The sequence below is a fragment of the Bacillus rossius genome (assembly GCF_032445375.1).
Source record: "Bacillus rossius redtenbacheri isolate Brsri chromosome 9 unlocalized genomic scaffold, Brsri_v3 Brsri_v3_scf9_2, whole genome shotgun sequence".
NCBI lineage: Eukaryota > Metazoa > Arthropoda > Insecta > Phasmatodea > Bacillidae > Bacillus > Bacillus rossius.
This window is the reverse complement of record NW_026962013.1, coordinates 208,858-227,405: the sequence shown is the minus strand read 5'-3', so window position 1 is coordinate 227,405 and position 18,548 is coordinate 208,858. Positions and strand designations below refer to the sequence as shown.

Genomic DNA, 18,548 nt, shown 5'->3' with positions numbered 1-18,548 from the left:
GTCGCAATGCTAGGAGGTACAGGTTAGCAAAGAGCAATATAAAATGAGCATAACGGGACACAGCGAAACGGGACAATGTGCGTTACGGGACACTTTTTCGTGCGTGCAGCCGGCGTTCATCGATTTATCAGACGTCACGTCAAAAAAGGCAAAGTAAATTAACACAATACATTATGCCACCCTTGATATTATTCTACAGCAAATATAAACAAATATAAAGAATTTGATATTTAAAAAATGCTAAGGATGTTAATGTGCAATCTAAACTGCCTTGGATGTGCTACTTTTGAGAAATAATTTATTTTCTGAAAATCTTGTACTGATTTTTTTGAAAAGCGTTAGAAAAAAAAACACTTCGTAATAAAAAGCTTGACAGCAAGAAAGAGCGATAAAGAAGAAAGAGATATAATTTTTAATGTAGTCCAAGCCTATTTATTTCCTTTGACAAATGTATTAGTGTTTGTATGAATGAACAGCATTCCATTTTTTCGGCAAGGTTCCGCATCTTATAAAAGGGGGGGGGGGGGGATTTCCCTCCTCCATCACCCCCCTTGAACACTCCGGAGAACAAATCGTGTTTGGTTCTTAAAATATGAGCGTGAATAAAGTTCAGTTAAGAATGCTCAGTCTTATCGTCATAGAATTATACACAGCTCAAATCGGATGCTGGAAATCTTAACTAATCTTCACATAATATATTTAAGTTACTAAAACCATATGAAAATCATAATGCAAAGTGTAACATTTTTAATGGGTATTTGACTCTTTTTAGACTTAGTGCCTTCATATCCACCTGGCTGCGTCGTTGCGCCAGTGCTTTGAACATCCATAGAGGAAATATCTGGAGTTTAAATATTGTTGTTGGTAACAGTGCCACGCCAAACGTCGAAGTTTAGAACCACCCCCGCTGTCCCATTGTTGAAGATTAACGTGGCAAAAACTGAACATTGCTAGATCGCTTGACTGCTACATAATATAACGTGATTCACCATGTCCATGACGAACTTAACAAAATGTACATTTGGAGTAAAATTCAAGGATTTCGCTCTTATTGCTTCTTGTAATACAAGAGTGGATAGCCTTGTCGTCTATCAAGGTTAGTGTGCGTGAGCTCTATTCATATTTTTAAAATAAAACATGATATTCTTTAACTATTTTTGTAAAGTGAATAGTTATTGATTGGCTAGTTTTTATGTATTTGTTTTCATTTATTCACACTGCAACATTACTTTATTCTGTAAAATCAATGTTAATACCTGTCTTCAATCGTTGCCTTATTACAGTTATTAATAAATTAATTTAGTTCATCACAAGTGTATACAACAAACTTTCGGTTAACGTGGCATTGATAAGGTTAAATTTTATTTCTTCTTTTAGTTTCTTAATCTAGCCAATAAGGGTCGTATGTAACAAAATCAAGCGTATATTTGGGGTGGCGTGTAGGTTTATATAAAAATGTTTTGCGAAGTATGGTAATGTGCTAATAAGCGCGATATGATTTCAATAATAGCTCTCATTTATTTGATTCTTACTATAATGTTGCAGGAATATTATATTTGCCTTTTTTATAGTTTTTTAATTTGAATTAAATTTTTCAATTAAAATTAATATAATAATGTCATACATACATTCAAAATATTATCTTTGAAAGATTTGTGCAATGGGAGTGCATGACTTGATGTAAGTTTTTGGACATACGCCATTGCTTAGCACATGTATGTCTGTAGAAGGAAAAAAAATGACAAAAAACACAAATTAAGCAAAAAATTGCTGTTGTCAGGATTTAACGCCACACAATACTCCACAACAGGAATATGGTCAACAAACAAAGAAAAACAAAGAAAAATGGACTAACAGAACGAAAAAAAAAAAAAACACACAAATGATGACAGCACAAAAATACCGCACCCAAAAATTCAGCACAACAGTTGAAACGAGACAAGAACACAGCAAAACGAAAAGTCGAAACAAACACAATAGTTTTCCAAAAACAAAAACAAAAAAAAAAGAGAAACGAAAAAAAATAACCCACAAATGATGACAGCACAAAAATATTGAACCCAAAAAAATTCAGCACAACAGTCAAAACGAGACAGAAACACGACCAAACGAAAAGACGAAACAAACACAACAGTTTTCTAAAACAGAAACACAGGTGTTTCCGTACCATGTGCGTCTCTGCCTGAGGACGGGAGCAGATAGCAGTTACCGAAACGTCGCTTGTTTCTTTGTTTCTGTTTTAGAAAACTGTTGTGTTTGTTTCGTCTTTAAGTTTGGTCGTATTTTTGTCTCGTTTTGACTGATGTGCTGATTTTTTTTGGGTTCAATATTTTTGTGCTGTCATCATTTGTGGTTTTTTTTTCGTTTCTCTTTTGTTTTTTGTTTTTGGAAAACTATTGTGTTTGTTTCGTCTTTTCGTTTTGACTGTGTTTTTGTCTCGTTTCAACTGTAGTGCTGAATTTTTGGGTTCGGTATTTTTGTGCTGTCATCATTTGTGGGTTTTTTTTCGTTTTGTTAGTCCATTTTTCTTTGTTTTTCTTTGTTTGTTGACCATATTCCTGTTGTGGAGTACTGTGTGGTGTTTATATACTGACAACAGCAATTTTTTGCTTAATTTGTGTTTTTTTTGGTAGTTTTCTTGTACAGACATACATGTGCTTAGCAATGGCGTATGTCCAAAAGCTTACATCAAGTCATACATTCAAAAGGTAGGCATTAGGCAACTCAAAGTATTCTATACATTATTTTATTTTTGTAGGCCTAACTTTTTTCTGTTGGTAAAGTTCTATGTTCTCTATAACATATCTCTATTATAAGTTAATCAGTTTAAAACTAACCAGCTAGGTCAATACAAAAAATGTGGGGGGAAAAGACTCGCTAACATGTTCATTATGACACTAAAATTAGGTTCATTGTAAACGCCATGTCAAATAAACATTTTACTTTCTCGTAATGTAATGTATACACCGTCATTTAGCGTATTGGCTTGCGAGTTACTAGTAGTTACCTCCGCAGTTACAACTAATTCTGTAATGAAATTTTGTAGTTATCTTTTTTTTCTGGTCGTTAATATAGAAATTATACAAGTACATTTTTATTAATAAGTATGTTTCGCATTCAAAGTTGCAGACACACTACTTCGCCTCAAGACAGAACACAAAGTTTGCATAATATAATCACTGACTCACAATATACACCAATAGAGCTGTACAAATTATGATAATTATATACGTGCGTACGAAGATTCTATCGTCTCTCCTTTTCGACTGCTTACAATAAGTTGTCCCGCAACATCAGCATTAATATTACTATTGTTTTCACCAGGTTTAACTGTAACCCTATAAGTGTAAAAAAAATTAATACACACTTGATATTTATATCCCAGTGCATATAATATTGACAAGCAGTACACTGCATAGACTAGGTACTAATGACAAGTCGTTCACTGTTTATACTTCTGACGACAAGCCGTTCACTGCATAAACTACTGATTACAAGTCGTACACTGCATAGCATACTGAAAACACGCCGTTCACTGCATATACTACTGAAGAAAAGTCGTTCACTGCATAAACTACTGAAACACTGCCTTTCACTTGATAGACTACTGATGACATGAAGTTCACTCCATATACTTACCGACTACAAGACGTTAACTCCATTGACTACTGTAGACAATCAGTTCACTGCATATACTACTGACCACAAGCCGCGAGCGCACCCCGGTTATGGCACATTTATGTTACAAGGACGAAATTAATGGTATTTTTATGAACACTAAATTCTGCTACAAAATTATATTTTAATGCAACACTATCGCGATTGCTTTTAATTTTTTAATAAATAACTTTAATAATCCAGCCTTCTTATCAATGGGAATTTGAGAAACGTGACATTACGGGTGGGTGCCTAGAATGTTTAAAGTTTTTAACATCTCATAGCGCTTTGTGCGTCCGTGTTTCAATCCAACAGAGCTCTGCATTCCACTACCTACTTGTGCATTTTAATATGTTGGTGAATAAAATAAACTTTATATTTTACATTTATACTAAAATTTGGGTCTAATAATATTTGTAAATACACGCCCATATCCTTCGTCAGCTGAAGTTGACAGTTCTTTTATTGAATTGTTAGTGAATGTAGATCCCGTTCACAGAGTGCAGGGACGGTCTATGTCTGTATTGGGAAAGATAGCTCACATTAACAGTCCAGGGATACTGCATCGATGATGGTCTTGTGTGAGGATCCAGTGAGAATCTTCAGGAATACCATGAAAAAAAAAGGCTTTGGGGCGACCAGGTCTCCTGACTGCGAGTGCAGTCCCCTCACTTCAAGTTCAGGCTTGTTTCACAATCATACGTCTTATTTAGCCCAATGACGGGAACAGATGTCTGTTCTCGAATAGACTAAAATGTGTCTCGCTTTATCCACAAATAAGGATTTTGGGCAAGAACCAAAAATAAACTCGGCAGGGCGCGCAGGGAGACGTGGTGGGTGCCACTGTGGCACTAGTAGACGCTAGTAGACTGTGGCACACGCCTCGTGGCTGGACGGCTTGTGCAGACGAGCTGACGGCGAGGTCTCTGGGCAGTCGCCTGGCGCTGGCAGTGCAGGGCGCGCAGGGAGACGTGGTGGGTGCCACTGTGGCACTAGTAGACGCTAGTAGACGCTGTGGCACACGCCTCGTGGCTGGGCGGCTTGTGCAGACGAGCTGACGGCGAGGTCTCTGGGCAGTCGCCTGGCGCTGGCAGTGCAGGGCGCGCAGGGAGACGTGGTGGGTGCCACTGTGGCACTAGTAGACGCTAGTAGACTGTGGCACACGCCTCGTGGCTGGGCGGCTTGTGCAGACGAGCTGACCGCGAGGTCTCTGGGCAGTCGCCTGGCGCTGGCAGTGCAGGGCGCGCAGGGAGACGTGGTGGGTGCCACTGTGGCACTAGTAGACGCTAGTAGACTGTGGCACACGCCTCGTGGCTGGGCGGCTTGTGCAGACGAGCTGACCGCGAGGTCTCTGGGCAGTCGCCTGGCGCTGGCAGTGCAGGGCGCGCAGGGAGACGTGGTGGGTGCCACTGTGGCACTAGTAGACGCTAGTAGACTGTGGCACACGCCTCGTGGCTGGGCGGCTTGTGCAGACGAGCTGACCGCGAGGTCTCTGGGAAGCTGCCTGGCGCTGGCAGTGCAGGGCGCGCAGGGAGACGTGGTGGGTGCCACTGTGGCACTAGTAGACGCTAGTAGACTGTGGCACACGCCTCGTGGCTGGACGGCTTGTGCAGACGAGCTGACCGCGAGGTCTCTGGGCAGCTGCCTGGCGCTGGCAGTGCAGGGCGCGCAGGGAGACGTGGTGGGTGCCACTGTGGCACTAGTAGACGCTAGTAGACTGTGGCACACGCCTCGTGGCTGGACGGCTTGTGCAGACGAGCTGACCGCGAGGTCTCTGGGCAGCTGCCTGGCGCTGGCAGTGCAGGGCGCGCAGGGAGACGTGGTGGGTGCCACTGTGGCACTAGTAGACGCTAGTAGAATGTGGCACACGCCTCGTGGCTGGGCGGCTTGTGCAGACGAGCTGACCGCGAGGTCTCTGGGCAGCCGCCTGGCGCTGGCAGTGCAGGGCGCGCAGGGAGACGTGGTGGGTGCCACTGTGGCACTAGTAGACGCTAGTAGACGATGTGGTACACGCCTCGTGGCTGGACGGCTTGTGCAGACGAGCTGACGGCGAGGTCTCTGGGCAGCTGCCTGGCGCTGGCAGTGCAGGGCGCGCAGGGAGACGTGGTGGGTGCCACTGTGGCACTAGTAGACGCTAGTAGACTGTGGCACACGCCTCGTGGCTGGGCGGCTTGTGCAGACGAGCTGACGGCGAGGTCTCTGGGCAGCCGCCTGGCGCTGGCAGTGCAGGGCGCGCAGGGAGACGTGGTGGGTGCCACTGTGGCACTAGTAGACGCTAGTAGACTGTGGCACACGCCTCGTGGCTGGACGGCTTGTGCAGACGAGCTGACGGCGAGGTCTCTGGGCAGCTGCCTGGCGCTGGCAGTTCAGGGCGCGCAGGGAGACGTGGTGGGTGCCACTGTGGCACTAGTAGACACTAGTAGACGCTGTGGCACACGCCTCGTGGCTGGGCGGCTTGTGCAGACGAGCTGACGGCGCGGTCTCTGGGCAGACGCCTGGCGCTGGCAGTGCAGGGCGCGCAGGGAGACGTGGTGGGTGCCACTGTGGCAATAGTAGACACTAGTAGACGCTGTGGCACACGCCTCGTGGCTGGGCGGCTTGTGCAGACGAGCTGACAGCGCGGTCTCTGGGCAGTCGCCTGGCACTGGCAGTGCAGGGCGCGCAGGGAGACGTGGTGGGTGCCACTGTGGCACTAGTAGACACTAGTAGACGCTGTGGCACACGCCTCGTGGCTGGGCGGCTTGTGCAGACGAGCTGACCGCGCGGTCTCTGGGCAGTCGCCTGGCGCTGGCAGTGCAGGGCGCGCAGGGAGACGTGGTGGGTGCCACTGTGGCACTAGTAGACACTAGTAGACGCTGTGGCACACGCCTCGTGGCTGGGCGGCTTGTTCAGACGAGCTGACGGCGCGGTCTCTGGGCAGTCGCCTGGCGCTGGCAGTGCAGGGCGCGCAGGGAGACGTGGTGGGTGCCACTGTGGCACTAGTAGACACTAGTAGACGCTGTGGCACACGCCTCGTGGCTGGGCGGCTTGTGCAGACGAGCTGACGGCGTGGTCTCTGGGCAGTCGCCTGGCGCTGGCAGTGCAGGGCGCGCAGGGGGACGTAGTGGGTGCCACTGTGGCACTAGTAGACGCTAGTAGACGCTGTGGTACACGCCTCGTGGCTGGACGGCTTGTGCAGACGAGCTGACGGCGAGGTCTCTGGGCAGCTGCCTGGCGCTGGCAGTGCAGGGCGCGCAGGGAGACGTGGTGGGTGCCACTGTGGCACTAGTAGACGCTAGTAGACGCTGTGGTACACGCCTCGTGGCTGGACGGCTTGTGCAGACGAGCTGACGGCGAGGTCTCTGGGCAGTCGCCTGGCGCTGGCCGTGCAGGGCGCGCAGGGAGACGTGGTGGGTGCCACTGTGGCACTAGTAGACGTTGTGGAACACGCCTCGTGGCTGCACGGCTTGTGCAGACGAGCTGACCGCGCGGTCTCTGGGCAGTCGCCTGGCGCTGGCAGTGCAGGGCGCGCAGGGAGACGTGGTGGGTGCCACTGTGGCACTAGTAGACGCTAGTAGACTGTGGCACACGCCTCGTGGCTAGGCGGCTTGTGCAGACGAGTTGACGGCGAGGTCTCTGGGCAGCTGCCTGGCGCTGGCAGTGCAGGGCGCGCAGGGAGACGTGGTGGGTGCCACTGTGGCACTAGTAGACGCTAGTAGACTGTGGCACACGCCTCGTGGCTGGACGGCTTGTGCAGACGAGCTGACGGCGAGGTCTCTGGGCAGTCGCCTGGCGCTGGCAGTGCAGGGCGCGCAGGGAGACGTGGTGGGTGCCACTGTGGCACTAGTAGACGCTAGTAGACTGTGGCACACGCCTCGTGGCTGGACGGCTTGTGCAGACGAGCTGACGGCGCGGTCTCTGGGCAGCTGCCTGGCGCTGGCAGTGCAGGGCGCGCAGGGAGACGTGGTGGGTGCCACTGTGGCACTAGTAGACGCTAGTAGACTGTGGCACACGCCTCGTGGCTGGACGGCTTGTGCAGACGAGCTGACGGCGCGGTCTCTGGGCAGCTGCCTGGCGCTGGCAGTGCAGGGCGCGCAGGGAGACGTGGTGGGTGCCACTGTGGCACTAGTAGACGCTAGTAGACTGTGGCACACGCCTCGTGGCTGGACGGCTTGTGCAGACGAGCTGACGGCGAGGTCTCTGGGCAGTCGCCTGGCGCTGGCAGTGCAGGGCGCGCAGGGAGACGTGGTGGGTGCCACTGTGGCACTAGTAGACGCTAGTAGACTGTGGCACACGCCTCGTGGCTGCACGGCTTGTGCAGACAAGCTGACGGCGCGGTCTCTGAGCAGTCGCCTGGCGCTGGCCGTGCAGGGCGCGCAGGTAGACGTGGTGGGTGCCACTGTGGCACTAGTAGACGCTGTGGCACACGCCTCGTGGCTGGACGGCTTGTGCAGACGAGCTGACGGCGAGGTCTCTGGGCAGTCGCCTGGCGCTGGCAGTGCAGGGCGCGCAGGGAGACGTGGTGGGTGCCACTGTGGCACTAGTAGACGCTAGTAGACTGTGGCACACGCCTCGTGGCTGGGCGGCTTGTGCAGACGAGCTGACGGCGAGGTCTCTGGGCAGTCGCCTGGCGCTGGCAGTGCAGGGCGCGCAGGGAGACGTGGTGGGTGCCACTGTGGCACTAGTAGACGCTAGTAGACTGTGGCACACGCCTCGTGGCTGGGCGGCTTGTGCAGACGAGCTGACGGCGAGGTCTCTGGGCAGTCGCCTGGCGCTGGCCGTGCAGGGCGCGCAGGTAGACGTGGTGGGTGACACTGTGGCACTAGTAGACTCTGTGGCACACGCCTCGTGGCTGGACGGCTTGTGCAGACGAGCTGACGGCTTGGTCTCTGGGCAGTTGCCTGGCGCTGGCAGTGCAGGGCGCGCAGGGGGACGTAGTGGGTGCCACTGTGGCACTAGTAGACGCTAGTAGACGCTGTGGCACACGCCTCGTGGCTGAACGGCTTGTGCAGACGAGCTGACGGCGCGGTCTCTGGGCAGTCGCCTGGCGCTGGCAGTGCAGGGCGCGCAGGGGGACGTAGTGGGTGCCACTGTGGCACTAGTAGACGCTGTGGCACACGCCTCGTGGCTGGACGGCTTGTGCAGACGAGCTGACCGCGCGGTCTCTGGGCAGTCGCCTGGCGCTGGCAGTGCAGGGCGCGCAGGGGGACGTAGTGGGTGCCACTGTGGCACTAGTAGACGCTAGTAGACGCTGTGGCACACGCCTCGTGGCTGGACGGCTTGTGCAGACGAGCTGACGGCGCGGTCTCTGGGCAGTCGCCTGGCGCTGGCAGTGCAGGGCGCGCAGGGGGACGTAGTGGGTGCCACTGTGGCACTAGTAGACGCTGTGGCACACGCCTCGTGGCTGGACGGCTTGTGCAGACGAGCTGACGGCGCGGTCTCTGGGCAGTCGCCTGGCGCTGGCAGTGCAGGGCGCGCAGGGAGACGTGGTGGGTGCCACTGTGGCACTAGTAGACGCTGTGGCACACGCCTCGTGGCTGGGCGGCTTGTGCAGACGAGCTGACGGCGCGGTCTCTGGGCAGTCGCCTGGCGCTGGCAGTGCAGGGCGCGCAGGGGGACGTAGTGGGTGCCACTGTGGCACTAGTAGACGCTGTGGCACACGCCTCGTGGCTGGACGGCTTGTGCAGACGAGCTGACGGCGCGGTCTCTGGGCAGTCGCCTGGCGCTGGCAGTGCAGGGTGCGCAGGGGGACGTAGTGGGTGCCACTGTGGCACTAGTAGACGCTAGTAGACGCTGTGGCACACGCCTCGTGGCTGGGCGGCTTGTGCAGACGAGCTGACGGCGCGGTCTCTGGGCAGTCGCCTGGCGCTGGCAGTGCAGGGCGCGCAGGGGGACGTAGTGGGTGCCACTGTGGCACTAGTAGACGCTGTGGCACACGCCTCGTGGCTGGACGGCTTGTGCAGACGAGCTGACGGCGCGGTCTCTGGGCAGTCGCCTGGCGCTGGCCGTGCAGGGCGCGCAGGGAGTCGCCTCGCGCTTCCTCGACGTGGTGGCTGGTAACGCGACCCTCTACGAGATGCGCCACCGCTTCCCCATGTCGGCGGCTGTCGCGGCGCACTTCGTAAGGAAGACCTCCTCGGACGCCTTACGCACCGCGGTACGTACCACCCGCCCGCAGTCATCACTGGTGTTGTACACCTCGTGTGCATACCACACATTCATTGTTAGTGTGTAACTATGTCAACATGCGCTTTTAATTCATTTATTAGATAGCAATAATTGGTGGTTTATTTTAATCAGGAGTGAGTATCTTTAGTATACCCAAGGAAATTCGCAGATAAAGAGTATCATTCCCGGTTCACTGTTTCGATTTTGAAATCGCAAGCGGTCACTTTTAGTGAGGTTTTCTTATTCCATGAAAGAGGTTGGGGGCACTTTTTCTGGGTATACGCCCATTACTACATGCTGTAAGTTTACTACTACTAAATTTAAAATTGAAATTAACCCATATATTTATAAAAATGAAGAATGTGACAAATGCAGTTGATAATATTTTTTTCGGATCTAGCATATTAAGTGATATGTTAATAATAATTTGATAACACATAAATGTCTACACTTTAGAGGTTAAAACCAAATTGGCAAATTCGTAGTTAAGTAAGTTTCGTCTGATTTAAAGTAAGAAGAACGAATTCACGATATACATAATAATCTCATTAACTTTGCCCTTTCAGGGGCAACGGTCAATATAAACCAGATCATTCTTCACTCCGCTCTCCCGCTGTGCAGAATGCATAAGCAGTGGGCAGAACTTCCGGTGCCACGTGGCAGTGAAATGAACGAGAACCTTCTTCTTCAGCCTCGCTCGAGCTTCGCGGGTCGCCTAACCCACAGGCGAGACGAAGCCCCTTGAAGCGGGTTGCGTTCTTCAAGGGGTGCGACGAATAACATCTGATAAGTCGCGGCGAAAAAGCGTAACTGGTTGGAGGAGAGCACCCGTTACACTCTAATTCGTCCAGAGGTTTCAAATTTAAGCTACTTTAAATAATTGTAATAGTTTTACATGAGTTTATGTTATTTTACGTTAAATTACTCGACTAGTCTCAGACTTGATAAGAACAAAAACTTAATCAGTTAAACCACTGGGTGGTAATACCAACAAGCCAACTAAACAAAGGCTTAAACTAAAAAAAAACATGTTATAAGTTAATCTTTAAAGAGGCTTCAACTCAATATAATATCAATAATGCAATTATTTCATGTCCATTAAATACTTAATTCTGTGATGCAAACTGCTGGATCATAAATTGCTTGTATTAACGCAAAATTTATTCACAAATTCCATTACTCGTATCGGTAAGTCACAATTTACAATAATTAAGTGGGTAGTCTCTTTGATGCTTGCGGTTTACGCGCAACATGGTGAGCTAGCTAGACTTGTATCTGGTCAAAATGTAACTAACACAACCTTTCCTTGAAGTCGTTTCTCATAATCCACTAGTGGTAGGATGGTTGTTGAAGGTGCGTAGTTAGCCGAGGGACTTCTGGTGGAGCCTGTAGCCTCGGTCTGCGCTGGGCGACCTCTTGATGTGACAGCGCAACTCCTTCGCATCAGTCAACATGCGGTTATGTGAATATTCCCCCAGCTAGTCTTCCGATTTTGGTTTCCGTCGTTGGTGAATTTTGACTATATTTGGTTAATTTTTTTTGGCAAATTTTGAATGCCAAGGTCAAGGTCAATGTCATCTTAGATCGCCATGACATCACAATCCAAGATGGGGGTCAACACCGACACCACACCCTAAACCCAGGGCCAATAGGAACATTTACATACTACTAATAATATTTTTCAGATTTTATACTATAGTTTTATTGATTGAAGCAGGGTCAGTTTTTCAAAATAATAATAATTTATTAATATTTTTTTAATAAACCCAAATTATACCTATGACACATTTTTATCTTTTATGCCGTAAAATATAATATTGTGTTATCTTTTTTTTTTGCGTTTACTGAATGACTGTTAATGTATAATCCATGCACTTACATTACCTACCTAGGGAAAAAATCTATAGTGACAAAAAATTTAATCCCACGTTGGATACCGTAAAAAATGTGTATCACTTTTTATTTATTTTAGCAAATGATTAATAACGGTTCAATCGTTAATAGTTGAACCATTTAAGATTTTACCTTAAGAAATAGATCATAAAGTGCTGTACAATATGACCTGATAGTTTCTGCACATTGACCGTTTATTTCACCGCCGCACACGGCAGAGCTGGCCGAGAGCTGCCTTCTCCTGTACGATAGTGACAGAACACAAAAACACAAAAACATACAAGACGAATGTGAGGAAATAGCTATATATACTAACAAATTTAAATGTTTATTTGATATTTGATTCTTATTACACATCTCATACGTATTCATTAGCTACCTAAAGAAATATGGAAAACAAATATTCATTAAGAAAGAAAGTTGAACAAATTACCTTACAAACCTCAAAAACTATTCGCGATATTTTTTTTGCAGGCGTATTATACTGAAAACTGAGCAATTTGAGCTATGTACCTTAAGAACAAAATGTTATAATTTTGTGGAGTTTAGTTCGTTGGTTACTTCACAGCGACGAGTTATTTTACCGCAGAGTGCAGCTGCGCTGGTAAGGAGTCGGCGTTCATTCGCGCGCTATAAAAGAGATGGTGGCCATTAATACCCAGTCTTTAGGTTTGTTTTATTCGCCATCTCTTTTTTTTCTATATATAAGTTGTAAGAGTAAGGAGCAAATGAACCCAGGTCTAAAAGTGTTGGTTACTCTTATATAGGCGAAGAGAATGACTTGAGAATTTTTAATCTGGCACAAAAGCAGACGTCTTGAAAAGTATGTACATAATGTGAATCAAGATTCGCCTGAAGGTGAAACTGCTTAGGCAATACCTAATATCGCGCCACAAATTATGCTATCATAATCATAATATGTTGTATGTGTTTGGCATAAGATCGTCAACTCTAATATACTCCATGTGACCTGTAGCAATTAGATATATACATGTTAACAAAAATATATTTTTTTAAATATAATAAGATACTAATATATGTGAATTATTGCAATTTGTAATGTGATAAATAAATTATTAATTGTCCTGAATTTCACTACACATGGAACATTACGAACAACATAGAAATAGATGATTGCACTAAAACACCAGCAGATGAGTTGCCCTTGCAACTCTAGGTCCGAGACCAGGAGCGTCTAGGGTTGCCCTGAGTGAGCTGAAAGCATCTTGCACCCTCCAGTGAAACGGTCATCCGCCATACTGTTTCCGGACAATAAAACGTGCAAGGAAGCCCCGAAAGTTAAAAGGTAAAAAGAGACTTCGAGTAAAACAAACAGTTTATATGTATATGCCTTAGGCTACGTCAGAAAGACTACACATTCACACAGGGCATGGGAGAAACACCTTTATGATTGTAGACTTGGATTAATTTTTTTGCTAATTCCATGAACGAATGAATATTTCGAAAATGTGACTATATTACCCAGCCGTAGAACACATAAAATGAACTTCTAGACAGCGAACATGGCACTAATAAGTAGGCAACAGACAAAATCCGACATGAAGGGAGAAGAAGGGTGTTGATGCGTGGCAATTGTATTGTGTCACAGCAATTTCCCAATTACAGGACATCACTTCAGTGGATAGCAAATTTTGAGATTCTAGTTATATTAATAGCTGCAGGCCTGTATATTGCATATAAAGAATACACGAATGACACTGAGATCATTAGAGATGGAAATAAAGAGATGACTGAACAAATGAGTGGGGGATTGACCTGCTGCAACATCCATCATGTTCATGGGTGGTAAAGAAGCCCTGAATGTAGTGTGTGTGTGCGCAGTCGTCGTTCATGGTGTCGGCGGTGCTGGCGGGTTATGAGCCGGGCGAAGGCCCCAAGCTGTACTACCTGAGCGAGCTGGCAACCCTGCAAGAGATGCCCAGCATGGTGAGCGGCCTGGCAGGCACGCTAACATGGGCCCAGCTGGACAAGCACAGTGGCACAGGTAAGCAGCCCACCGCATTCACTCTCTGTCACTCTCAAGCTGTACTACCTGAGCGAGCTGGCGACCATGCAAGAGATGCCCAGCATGGTGAGCGGCCTGGCAGGCACGCTAACATGGGCCCAGCTGGACAAGCACAGTGGCACAGGTAAGCAGCCCACCGCATACACTCTCTGTCACTCTCAAGCTGTGCTACCTGAGCGTTGAGTTGTCCGTGCAATCTAGGATAGTGAGCAGTCTGGTGGGCATGATTGCCTGGGCCCAGTTCGAAAAGTGCAGTGGCATAAGTCGGCACTCACAAACTATGTTTATGTATATGGTTGTAAGAAATATGGATACTAATTTCCCCATCTGAAGTTAGATTTATTACCTCAAACGTGTTTCAATCTTGCTACACTTTAAAAGGTTTTCAGGTTAAACATTAAAATTTTAATTACATGAATTTAAAATTTTGCTGGATTTAAATTTTTTTGTAATGATTTTTATGCATAATTACTTGTTAAAACGTTTCTTAATTTAACTCACATTATTATTATGTTCGCAATAAAATGAATGTTCTGTAAGTTTTATAAGTTAACGACACAATTCATTTTTTTACATTTTTTAATATGTTCTATTTATACTTACCTATATTAATTTTCAACTTTTAAACATCTTTAATATAACTACATGTCTTTGATAATATGCTCAAAGCTTTAATAGCTGAAGTGTTCTTCGCAAATTTAAAAAAAAAAATTATTGCAATTGAAACATGCGTTTTTTTTTATTTTTTTTATTTTCACTGGGTACAATTGTGTTTACCAGATCATAAAATAAAAACATACATACTATTATAGAATCACAAACATTGCCGTGATTGCCATATTCCAACATCCAAAATACAATTTTTGAATTATTCTTGTGTATGAATTTTTTAATTAAACTCAAGGTTACAACTTTAAAACAATCAAAACTGTGCTAACGATTTTTTTTAGTGACATCATAACTCTCCAACATTATTTGACCAATTTTATTAGAAGGTGTCGTAAACGAAAGTTTGACAGTGCGAAATGAAATTTACTTACCTGTACTTTTTATGAGGGATTTACCAAAATTTTTGTATATTTCATATCTATTTAACCATTTTCCAAACAAATGTGGAAGAGTTTTGGGGTGACATAGGGAATATATTATCCCAATGTGTTAATTAAATGTTTTAAGTGATTTTACCAATTTTTTTTACAGTTTATGTAAAGATTCCAATATATTTAATTAATAAGTACTCTACTCACTTCAAAGGCAAATCCTATTAAATTTGAAATGTTTCTATGGTGAATTACAGGAAATCTGAAAAATTTCTGAAATTTCGGTAAGTTATTTCTTTAGGTCAAGAAAGCTTTATAAACAAAACTAATAGTTTGAATGGTTCATCATCTGGTACAGGTGGTGTGTGACAACCTGACAAAATGTTTGTAAGTTGAATTTGGTACATTCTATTACAGGAATGAGTATTAGAAATTCTTTCCAAAATGTTCTAATTAGTTAAAATACATTTCCTATATTGAAAAGCAGTGTACACACTTTCTTAAATGATTCATGAAATGGGGAATTTTGATTTAATGCAGATTTATGGACATACTCCATTGCAGTTTTGCACTGTTTGTCATGGAAAAATTCCGAAAATCAAAAATAAATAAAAATATGAAGATAAATATTGACAGGAAAACAAGGCTGAATCAGGTGATGGACAAACGGAACCAACTGTGAAACTAAACAAATATGATGGACAACACAACGACGACAGCACGGACAAGAAATGTTAAAGATATAAATATCAGACAGCACAATCATTCCATTGAAGGAACTTAATAACAACACAGACGAACACAGTGGGCTAACAACGACGAGACAGATTTAATGCAGGCAGTAAACCAACCTGGACAACGTAACAAACATATAAACACAGCGATGAAGATAAACAGGTACTATTGACAACACAACGAATATAACACTGACGAACACAGAAGATTTCCAATGAGAACAGTTGGGATGTTGGTTCCGTTTGTCCGACATCAACTGATTCAGTTTTATTTTCTGTGAATCTTTTATTTTCATAATTTTATTTATTTTTGAGTTTCGAAATTTTTCCATGACAAACAGTGCAAAACTGCAATGGCGTATGTCCAAAAAACTGCAATAAAATACTATAAAAATTATCTTTATTAAAATTGAGCAAAATTTTTATTTTCACTAAGTTAACTCGCACATTCTCGGTCTATTTTGTGTGACTTTTCACATGCATTTTATGATAGGTCAGCGTCTTTGGAGTTCTTCAGGACCAATGTTTGCATGTAAAACTGACAATCCTTGATATCTGTTTGTTGCATGTCAGGAGTGAGCGAGGCAGATGGCTATCTCATCCTTAAGGGCTGCGTGGAGCAGGTGACGGAGCGCTACTTCATCAACTTGTCCAGCTTCAGTGTTCTCGTCGTCGACAAGGAGGGTGTGAGGAAGCTGCCGAACATCTGTGGCAAGAGCGGCAGCTCTGGTCGCGGTGACACTTCCTTGCCGCACTCCAATACTCCTGACTGCACACCGTCTTAATAACAAACACGTGGCCCATTGTGCCTGTGTATTGGGGTTTCTTCAACATATTTTCACTACTTCACAATAAATACTTATTTTCGATGCAAATTGTTTTGCATCTCTTTCAGTGGCGGATCCAGGATTTTGGTTTGGGAGGGGCTTGACCCAGCTGAGACTGGGCTTTATCGAGGCAAACACTAAAACAATAGTGGACCCAGATGCTTTTGGAGGGGGCTTGAGCCCCTTAGCCCCCCCTCTGGATCCGCTACTGATCTCTTTGTATCAATATATTTTGTAAATAATCTCAAGTTTTTGATAATGTAATACCATATTCATTTTAGGATTTATGCATTTCAGAGGTATCTTGATGGAGGGGAAGAGAGCGCAAAAATCCCTACGGGCTCGCATCTTTGTAGGGGGAAGGGGAGCATTTAAGTTTCGATGTAATTTTTTTAATGTGTATTAACTCTGAGAAAACAAAAATTTTAAATCCATTTCTAATAAAACCATTGGAAACCTTGTATGTTATGTGATGTGTGAAGATCACATTTAATATTTATTTATTTTTTATAACTATGCGGTTTGAAAAATGGTAACTTAAGTAATTATTTACCCCCGGGTTCTTATTTCTCTCAATCACCCGGTGTATTACATAACATAGAAATATGTGTTGTTTATAACCAGAAATCTTTTAATTATCACCTTTCTAGAGCATACATTTATTTAAGCTGGCATGTGAGCATTTTAATACTTTATACACATATTGGGCTAATTTGCCTTCATTAACTTCACAAAAATCCTGTCTTATCCCTTATTCTGACCTCGGCCAGTAAACCCGCCCCTTTTAGGAACAGACCCCTGTCTGAAAGACATTATACATATCTCCTACCCCTCCGGAGCGGCCTTCGGGATTACGCTCTAGGGCCTTTCCCTCCCTCTTCCTCCTTGTTGCCCAGCAAGAGGGAAGACCGCAGCCCTGCTCTGCCTGCCTACAGCAGCCGTTCGAAGGTGACGACTGGGGACGTCACCCCGCCCCCCTTCTGGAGGGTGTTCACCCCACTGCAAGCCACTCCAGCACTGGACGCTGTTGCCGGGACACGTCAATTCCTTTAGAAATTAAATTCCTGAAAATGGTATCTATAATCCATAAGCAAAGTAATTCGTGAAAACATGCTTGGACTATAACATTTTTATCCTGTTTATATATATATATATATATATATATATATATATATTTACAAGCCGGGTTTATATAGGGAGAGGGGAGTTGGGTGGTTGAGAGCAGAAGATAGCCTCCCCTTACCCCTTCAAGAAATCCTAAAAAAATCTTTAAAAATCTATCATTCCCACCAATAAAAGGAATGAGTTTGGAAGCAAACAGTTCACAGATCCTCTCTACCCCTTCATTTACCATCACCCTGAAATGAAACTCTGTACACTCTGTTAACCAGATAGCTCAATCGTAATTTCCATGATCAATAACCACCATAACATTGGGCATAGGAATATCAAATAGGATATTTTCTCATTATTTCTTTTTATTGTTAACATTGTTCACAAACAAATATCATTACATTGAACTAATTAATCGTAGCATGCTTTCAGCTTCTCTGTTTAAAGGTTTGACGACCTGCCGCCTTCTGCCCTGCTGATGGCATTGATGTCATTGCTGAGGGCACCAACTAGATTATTTTGTGGGCCTGCGAGTTAGTCGCAAGTAGAGCTAAGACTCTGACTCGGGGCGTAACGTCGCCACGTAGCACGCAGGCAGTAGGTGTTGATGTGACAGAAATACCCCTGGATGTTATAGCCACTATGGATGCTAACTGATGGTTTGACTAATCATTGAATTAGAACACTGTTACTCTGCTATGACTGTTTTTAATTATTTATTGCATACAACCCTCGTACAAGGTGCTGCTCATCATTTAGCCTGTTTAGTCCTTGAACTGCAGCTCGATGCAGCACGCTTTTATTTGTCACGTGGTTATGACTATACGAACATCGTTCAATGGTAAGCTAGCTGAGGGCTCTCTGGCCTTAGGTTGTGACTTAATGTGCAGGCATCACTGATGTGGTGCCTTAACTTGATAGTTGACAGTAGTAGGTTTATGTAAATCATGCACTGTGGTACACAGCCTGATGAAACATGCATTACACTACCCTTAACATAGTGGCCATCTTTCAATGAATACTCTAACAAGCAAAACCCTTAAATGTGAACTCATGGACATACGACTAAACACTTTACACATGCTAAATGTCACGAGACATTAAACTATTA

The 18,548-nt window shown here is 45.4% G+C and overlaps 1 protein-coding gene across 1 annotated transcript; it reads left to right on the top strand.

Annotated features, from left to right (window-relative positions):
- Nucleotides 1-909: 909 nt before the first annotated feature.
- LOC134543120 (proteasome subunit beta type-2-like) lies at nucleotides 910-16,372 on the top strand. The gene is made up of 4 exons (XM_063387953.1): nucleotides 910-1,096; nucleotides 9,600-9,793; nucleotides 13,540-13,702; nucleotides 16,071-16,372. The coding sequence occupies exons 1-4, from the start codon at nucleotides 991-993 to the stop codon at nucleotides 16,280-16,282; spliced, it is 675 nt and encodes a 224-aa protein (XP_063244023.1). The 5' UTR covers nucleotides 910-990; the 3' UTR covers nucleotides 16,283-16,372.
- Nucleotides 16,373-18,548: the final 2,176 nt, after the last annotated feature.